At 54.2% G+C, this 8,030-nt stretch overlaps 1 protein-coding gene across 2 annotated transcripts; it reads left to right on the top strand.

Annotated features, from left to right (window-relative positions):
• The first annotated feature begins 1,770 nt into the window (after positions 1-1,770).
• Positions 1,771-7,414, top strand: ZWINT (ZW10 interacting kinetochore protein). Of its 2 annotated transcripts, none has more exons than XM_038748271.1 (10): positions 1,771-1,860; positions 3,420-3,516; positions 3,676-3,793; positions 4,002-4,168; positions 4,320-4,376; positions 4,870-5,009; positions 6,129-6,279; positions 6,424-6,548; positions 6,929-7,097; positions 7,281-7,414. In XM_038748271.1, exons 1-10 carry the CDS (start codon positions 1,790-1,792, stop codon positions 7,341-7,343), a joined length of 1,158 nt encoding a protein of 385 aa, XP_038604199.1. In that variant the 5' UTR covers positions 1,771-1,789; the 3' UTR covers positions 7,344-7,414. The 2 variants fall into 2 exon arrangements, with proteins under 2 accessions (XP_038604199.1, XP_038604198.1); XM_038748270.1 differs by having other exon boundaries at positions 4,867-5,009.
• Positions 7,415-8,030: the final 616 nt, after the last annotated feature.

Raw genomic sequence — 8,030 nt, 5'->3', positions numbered from 1 at the left:
ATGGGGATGAAGACTGTGAGCCCCCTGTGGGACAACCTGATCACCTTGTAGCCTCCCCAGTGCTTAGAACAGTGCTCTGCACAGAGTAAGCGCTTAATAAACGCCATTATTATTCTTATTATTAAAATGGGGATAGCATTTATTAAGCACTTACTATGTGCCAAGCACTGTTCTAAGCGCTGGGGAGGTTAACAAGGTGATCAGGTTGTCCCACGGGGGGCTCCCAGTCTTCACCCCCATTTTCCAGATGAGGGAACTGAGGTACAGAGAATAATTGTAATAATAATGATAGCATTTATTAAGCGCTTACTATGTGCCGAGCACTGTTCTAAGCGCTGGGAAGGTGAACAAGGTGATGAGGTTGTCCCACGGGGGGATCCCAGCCTTCATCCCCATTTTCCAGATGAGGGAACTGAGGTACAAAAAAGAAGAATAATGATAATGATAGCATTTATTAAGCGCTTACTATGTGCCAAGCACTGTTCTAAGCGCTGGGGAGGTTAACAAGGTGATCAGGTTGTCCCACGGGGGGCTCCCAGTCTTCATCCCCATTTTCCAGATGAGGGAACTGAGGTACACAGAATAATAATAATGATAATGATAGCATTTATTAAGCGCTTACTATGTGCCAAGCACTGTTCTAAGCGCTGGGGAGGTTAACAAGGTGATCAGGTTGTCCCACGGGGGGCTCCCAGTCTTCATCCCCATTTTCCAGATGAGGGAACTGAGGTACACAGAATAATAATAATGATAATGATAGCATTTATTAAGCGCTTACTATGTGCCAAGCACTGTTCTAAGCGCTGGGGAGGTTAACAAGGTGATCAGGTTGTCCCACGGGGGGCTCCCAGCCTTCATCCCCATTTTCCAGTTGAGGGAACTGAGGTACAAAGAAGAAGAATAATGATAATGATAGCATTTATTAAGCGCTTACTATGTGCCAAGCACTGTTCTAAGCGCTGGGGAGGTTAACAAGGTGATCAGGTTGTCCCACGGGGGGCTCCCAGCCTTCATCCCCATTTTCCAGATGAGGGAACTGAGGTACAAAGAAGAATAATAATGATAATGATAGCATTTATTAAGCGCTTACTATGTGCCAAGCACTGTTCTAAGCGCTGGGGAGGTGAACAAGGTGATCAGGTTGTCCCACGGGGGGCTCCCAGTCTTCATCCCCATTTTCCAGATGAGGGAACTGAGGTACACAGAATAATAATAATGATAATGATAGCATTTATTAAGCGCTTACTATGTGCCAAGCACTGTTCTAAGCGCTGGGGAGATTAACAAGATGATCAGGTTGTCCCACGGGGAGGGCTCCCAGTCTTCATCCCCATTTTCCAGAGGAGGGAACTGAGGCCCAGGGAAGTGAAGTGACTTCCCCCAAGTCCCCCATTTTCCAGATGAGGTAACTGAGACCCAGTGAAGTGACTTCCCCAAAGTCCCACAGCTGACGAGTGGCCGAGGCGGGATTAGAACCCACGACCTCTGATTCCCAAGCCGGGGCTGTTGCCACTGAGGCACCATGATGCCCCGCCCCCCCCCCCTTCTTTCTGCCTCAACCGTATCCAAGATGGCGGCGGGGTTGGCGCTCGGCCTCCCCGTCCCCTCAGCCGCCCAGGCCAAAGGGAGCGCGCGACCCGCAGGCGAGCGCCCATTGGTCCGTCGGTTGGTGGGCGGGGCGGGGGTCTCCGCCCCGGCCAATCAGCGCCTGGAAAGCGCACGCTTTCAGCCAATCGGCTGCCGCGGCGCGGGGAGTACGAAAGTGAGCGGGGAAGGAGACGGAGGCCCAATGGCGGACAGTGGGGAGGACGACGAAGAGATGGAGTTTAGAGGGGAAATGGCGGAGGTGGCAGCCCGAGAGTGAGTCCCCGTTTAGGAGACTTGTTGTTGTTTTGGTATTTGTTAAACGCTTACCAAGTGCCAGGCCAGAGAAGCTGTGAGCCCGTCGTTGGGGATGAACCGTCTCCATTCATTCAATCGTATTTATTGAGCGATTACTGTGTGTACAGCACTGTACTAAGCGCTTGGGAAATAACAATAATAATGACATTTATTAAGCGCTTACTATGTGCCAATCACTGTTCTCTCCCCCCTCCATCCCCCATCTTACCTCCTTCCCTTCCCCACAGCACCTGTATATATGTATATATGTTTGTACATATTTATTACTCTATTTTACTGGTACATATCTATTCTATTTATTTTATTTTGTTAGTATGTTTGGTTCTGTTCTCTGTCTCCCCCTTCTAGACCGTGAGCCCGCTGTTGGGTAGGGACCGTCTCTAGATGTTGCCAACTTGGACTTCCCTAGAGATGTACATAAGTGATGTGGGACCGATGATGGCATGAATTTCAAGTGCTTCGCCGGTACAGATCCGATGACGAAGAAAGGAGAGGGACTAGGGGAAGCGGGGGCTTAGTTGGGGAAGATCTCTTGGGGGAGATGTGATTTTTAATAAGGCTTTGAAGGTGGGGAGAGTAGGGATCTGTCATCTATGAAGGGGGAGGAAATTCGAGGCCAGAGGGAGGACGAGGGCGAGGGATTGGCCCATGGGATAGATGAGATCAAGGTAGAGTGAGTAGGTTTGTTTTAGAGGAGCAGAGTGTGTGGGCTGGGTTGTAGTAGCGTGGCTCAGTGGAAAGACCACAGGCTTTGGAGTCAGAGGTCATGGGTTCAAATCCCGGCTCCGCCACTTGTCAGCTGTGTGACTTTGAGCTGTGTGACACTTCACTTCTCTGGGCCTCAGTTACCTCATCTGGAGAATGGGGGTTAAGGCTGTGAGCCCCAAGTGGGGCAACCTGATCGCCTTGTAAACTCCCCGGCGCTTAGAACAGTGCTTTGCACATAGTAAGCACTTAGTAAATACCATTATTATTAGTAATAGTGGTAGGAAATTAGCGAGATAAGGTAGGAGGGAGGGAGCTGATTGAGAGCTTTAAAGCCGATGGTAAGGAGTTCCTGTTTAATGTGGAGGTGGATGGGCAACCCGCTGGAGGTTCTTGGAGGAGCAGGGAGACGTGGGCTGAATTTAAAATTAAAAAAAAAAAATTAGGGGAAGCAGCATGGCCTCGTGGAAAGAGTACAGGCCTGGGACCCAGAGGATCTGGGTTCTAATCCCTACTCCGCCACTTGCCCATGGGCAAGTTCACTTTTCTGAACCTCAGTTTCCTCAAGTGTAAAATGGGGATTCAATACCTGTTCTCCCTCCTATTTCACTGTGAGCCCCCTGAGGGCCAGGAACTGTGTCCCACCTGATTCACTTGACACATAATAAACACTTAACAAATACCATTTTGGAAAAAAAAGATCCGGGCAGCAGAGTTGAAATAAAGACCGGTGCGGGAAGAGACGGGAGGCAGGAAGGTCAGCGAGGAGGGTTTTGCGGTAGTTATTAGATTAGCCTCACCTCCCCTTGCAGGGCTCTGAATTCTCTGCTGGCCATCCTCGCTTCCCAGGATGGGCGGGAGGAAGCCGAGGCAGAAGTGCCGGCCAAGCTCCTTGCCGAGTTTGTGATGGTGAGTCGTGCGGGTCAGGGCTTTGGAGGGTTGGTTTCACCTTGCCCCCTTTCTCCTGGGGATGCGTGCCCAGGGAGAAGTGAACCAGTGACGTGCCCGATTGGGAATGTACTTGCCTTGCTCCCCAGACTCTCTTCTCTCCGTCTTGCACGACTGCAGGACTCCAGAAAGAAGGACAAGTTGCTCTGCAGCCAGCTCCACGTGGTGCAGTTCTTGCAGGATTTCCTGGAACATATGGACGCGGCTCCTGGATTCCATGTCTCGGAGGAGGAGATCCGTGAGTGCGGGCGGGGGGCGGGGGGAGCGGAAGGACTATGAGAAAGTGGGGGGTTTCCCTCGCTCAGGTCCTGCTTTCCTTCCGTCAGAACCCGAATTCCAATCCCAGAACCCGTTCGTGCCTGCACCCCGTGGGGAGCGAAATGGGAAAGGGGCCACGGGGATGGATAGATTTTTTTTTCCCCTTCTCCCTTCCCCCACGCACCCAGGAAAAGAGGCCAATGACACCAAACAGAAGTGGAAAGATCTCAAAGGGGACTATCAGAAGCTGGTGGAGAAAATCGAGGGGGCCATGCCACGGGTTTTGCAGCAGGTGGAAGCTCTGCAGCAGAAACGGGTACTCCTGGAGGAAGTCCTCAGTGAATACCAAATGCAGGTATATTGTGTCGGGGGGTGAGGGAGTGGACGTGGGCTGAAAAGAGGGCAGACTCCCGTCTCTCTAAGACTTGGGGAGGATCTGTGGGCCCTGGCTGGAGAATTTGTCCACAGAAACCCCACTCTCCGGTGTATCCTGATTTGCTTCCCAGAAGCGCGCTACCGAGGAGAAACTACGAGCTGTTCATGAACAGAAGCTGCGCGACCAGGTTCGAGATTTGGGGACTCTCCGCCCCGTGGGTGAAATTAGGCCCCGAAAAGGCCGCTTCTGCAGGGGCCCAAGAAGCGGGGAGGGGCAAACTAGCGGGAGAACCTGAAGCTTGTCCTCCGTTAACTGTGATATTAAACACTTACCGTACGTTGATCTCTTTTCTAAGCACCGACGAAGCCGGGGTCGGGGGGAGATACGAGTTAATCAGATCGGATGCAGCCCATACGGGGCTCTACTTTTTGACTCCTTAGAATTGGAGGGCGGTGGGGATGATGAGTGAGTGAGGAGTGAAAATGCTTGGGCTTTGCTTTGGTGCCTAATAACTGCTGATGACAAACACTTTCCCGGCGGAAGGAGGGAGGCCTGGGGAGGAGTGGGGGTCTTAGTGCGTACTTAATAAATGCTATTATTACTACCCATGGAGGAGGTTGGGGGCGGGGGGCACGCCCTAGGTCTCCCACGGCCTCCCCACCACACCGCTATCTCAGCAGGAGCAGTGGCAGCACCTGATCGTCGGGGTAAAGGAGGCCCACAGCAGGCGGAAGCACTGCCACAGCGAGCTGCTGCGGCTGCAGGGGGAGATGCAGAGCCTGGAGAACACCGTGCGCGGCGGGAAGGATGAGGCTCTGAGGTGAGACCCCGCGGGAATGGCGGGGGGCGTGAGGGGCCAGATCCCAAAAAGCCTTGGGGAGAAGCGGCGTGGCCTAGCGGACCGAATAGACTGTAAGCCCACTGTTGGGTAGGGACCGTCTCTAGATGTTGCCAGCTTGGACTTCCCAAGCGCTTAGTCCAGTGCTCTGCACACAGTAAGGCTCAATAAATACGACTGAATGAGTGAATGAAAAAGCACGGGCAGGACCTGGGTTCTAATAAAAATAATAATGATGATGATGGCATTTATTAAGCGCTTACTATGTGCCCAGCACTGTTCTAAGCTCTGGGGAGGTTACAAGGTGATGAGGTTGTCCCACTGGGGGGCTCACAGTCTTAATCCCCATTTTACAGATGAGATAACTGTGAAGTGACTTGCCCAAAGTCACCCGGCTGACAGTTGGCGGAGCCGGGATTCGAACCCATGACCTCTGACTCCCACGCCCGGGCTCTTTCCACTGAGCCACGCTGCTTCTAATCCCAGCTCCACCCCCTGGGCTGGACCTCGGTTACCTCGTCCGTAAAATGAGATTTAAGACTCAGCGAGACTCACGAGAAGCAGCGTGGCTCAGTGGAAAGAGCAGGGGGCTTTGGAGTCAGAGGTCATGGGTTCAAATGCCGGCTCCACCAATCGTCAGCTGGGTGACTTTGGGCAGGTCTCTGAACTTCTCTGTGCCTCAGTTCCCTCGTCTGTAAAATGGGGATTAAGACTGTGAGCCCCCCGGGGGACAACCTGATCACCTTGTAACCTCCCCAGTGCTTAGAACAGTGCTTTGCACATAGTAAGCACTTAATAAATGCCATTTTTTTTTAAAAAAAAAAGGAGTCCCCAGGGCTAACTTCTCTGTGCCTCAGTTCCCTCATCTGTAAAATGGGGATTAAGACTGTGAGCCCCGCAGGGGACAACCTGATCACCTTGTAACCTCCCCAGTGCTTAGAACAGTGCTTTGCACATAGTAAGCACTTAATAAATGCCATTTTTTTTAAAAAAAAAGGAGTCCCCAGGGCTTAGTACAGCGCCTGGCACGTAGTAAGCGCTTAACAAACACCACAGCATCTAAAAGAGAGGGGTCCCTCCTCTGCCGTCCTGTCCCCCCAGACACCTGGCCCTGCTGCAGCTTCTCGAGCAACTGCAAGGAATGCGGCTGCTGTCGGTGACCTCCAAGGAGATGGTGATGGAGCTGAATGCGGGGCCCGAGTCTTTGAAACTGGTGCTGACGTGGACTGAAGACGGGCAGTTGGTGGCCCATGTGAGTGGCCCGGGGCAAATTGGAGGAGAGCCAGAGGGCAAGCTGTGGTAACACGAATGACTATATCTATATACGTTAAGAGATGTACATACGTATGGAGACAGAGGTAAACGTGAACCCGCCCTTTCTTCTCTCATTTTTCAGAGTGACGGTCCGTACTTCAGCTTAGCCCAGGTGTTCTCTGACGCGTCAAATGACTTCCTAGAGACCCAGCGTAAATACTACAGCCAGGCCCAGATCCTCGGCCAGATCCAGGAGCTGCAGACCAGGTTAGCGGGCCCCCCGGCCCCGTTGCCTCCTCTGGCCTCCGCCTCTCCGTTCCCCCGGTCGGGCAACCGGGGAACCCAGGGCGGGAGCTCAGTGGACTAGAGCCCGGGCTTGGGAGTCAGAAGTCGTGGGTTCAAATCCCAGCTCTGCCAACCGTCGGCTGTGTGACTTTGGGCAAGTCGCTTCTCTGGGCCTCAACTGTAAAATGGGGATGAAGACTGTGAGCCCCCCCGTGGGACAGTCTGATCACCTTGTATCCTCCCCAGCGCTTAGAAAGAGTGCTGTGCACGTAGTAAGCGCTTAACAAATGCCATCATCATCATTATTATTATTATTATTATTAATACCACCTCCCTCCACCTCTCTGTCTCTCCTCACCCAGGTTCCCCTTAGACTGGGAGCAGCAGGAGTGGCAACTGCGCTACTTGAAGCCATCTTGTGTATGCACCCTCGCTGTGCAGCCCGGCCTGGTGGGTTCGTCCAGCCCCGGGGCGGTGCGGCTGATCTCCGTGGAGGGCCTCCCGACCCCCCCCGACCTGCTGCTGTTGAAAGTGCGTTCCCGGTCGGGATACGGGGGCGGGAAGATGGGAGGAGATCACCGCTGTGGAAGGGCCAAGCGGTGGGGAGGACTGCTTACGGGGCGCGGGGCTGGGGAATGCCATACTTCAGGTATCCAGGAGTGATCTCTATCTCCCTTGCTCTCTCTCTCTCTGTCTCCCTGCTCTCTTTCTCAGCCGTCGCAGCCCAACCCCTCCCTCCAGGACTGGCTGGAATACCTCAGCACTACTGACTTCTGAGCCTGCCAGAAGCCCCCTTCCAGGCCCCAGGCCCCTCCAAGTTCATTCCAAATAAAGGCCTGATCAATCCAGACCGAGGCTCCTCTCCTCCGGATTTCAGGCCCGGAGGGGTCAAGCCCCGTGACCCGAGCAGCCGCAACCAAAACCCCAACGGGGGCGGGGGCCGCAGCTTGAAACACGGCGAGCAGGTTCTCGGTGGATCAGGTGGGCTCGGGGAGGAGAGCGTTAGGGCTGGGGGCACGGGGTGCAGCGGGGAGCAGGACAACAAGGGGTGTCCTGGCCTTTGGGGGCGGGAAACCGCGGCCGTCGGAAGGGCCGAAGCAGCGGCTCACCACGGCGGTGGGGAAAATCCGAAGTGATCAAACCGGAGCCTGGGATACGGAGCCGCAGTTCGGCCTCTCCCGCTTTTCCTCCGCGGGCATTCCGCCCCGTGTGGGACGTCACTGTGGTGACTCTGTTGCTTGGCCAGCGGCAGAGGTCCGCCCGCAGCGGGACAGGGCAGAAGGGGCACACGTGGCTGGCACCGCGGGTTCACCCACCCCTGATGCCATCCAGTCAGGGACAACGGTTGGCAGCCTCAAGAGCCGGGTGGTTTAAGCGGGTCAAGGCGTCCGACAGACCAACATGAGATCCTCATGGATCCCATCCCTTCCTCCTGCTCTCCTCACCCATGGGCGCTGAAAAGAG

The sequence above is a fragment of the Tachyglossus aculeatus genome, chromosome 6 (assembly GCF_015852505.1).
Source record: "Tachyglossus aculeatus isolate mTacAcu1 chromosome 6, mTacAcu1.pri, whole genome shotgun sequence".
NCBI classification, from domain to species: domain Eukaryota; kingdom Metazoa; phylum Chordata; class Mammalia; order Monotremata; family Tachyglossidae; genus Tachyglossus; species Tachyglossus aculeatus.
The sequence above is the reverse complement of the archived record's forward strand: the minus strand, read 5'-3'. Positions and strand labels throughout refer to the sequence as shown.

Bases quoted from the DNA above. Each gene is read 5' to 3' on its own strand.
- ZWINT (XM_038748270.1), top strand. From the start codon at position 1,790: ATGGCGGACAGTGGGGAGGACGACGAAGAGATGGAGTTTAGAGGGGAA. The intron at 4,169-4,319 runs GTATATTGTGTC...TTTGCTTCCCAG, and splicing joins TCAGTGAATACCAAATGCAG to AAGCGCGCTACCGAGGAGAA. The intron at 4,377-4,866 runs GTTCGAGATTTG...CCGCTATCTCAG, and splicing joins AACAGAAGCTGCGCGACCAG to CAGGAGCAGTGGCAGCACCT.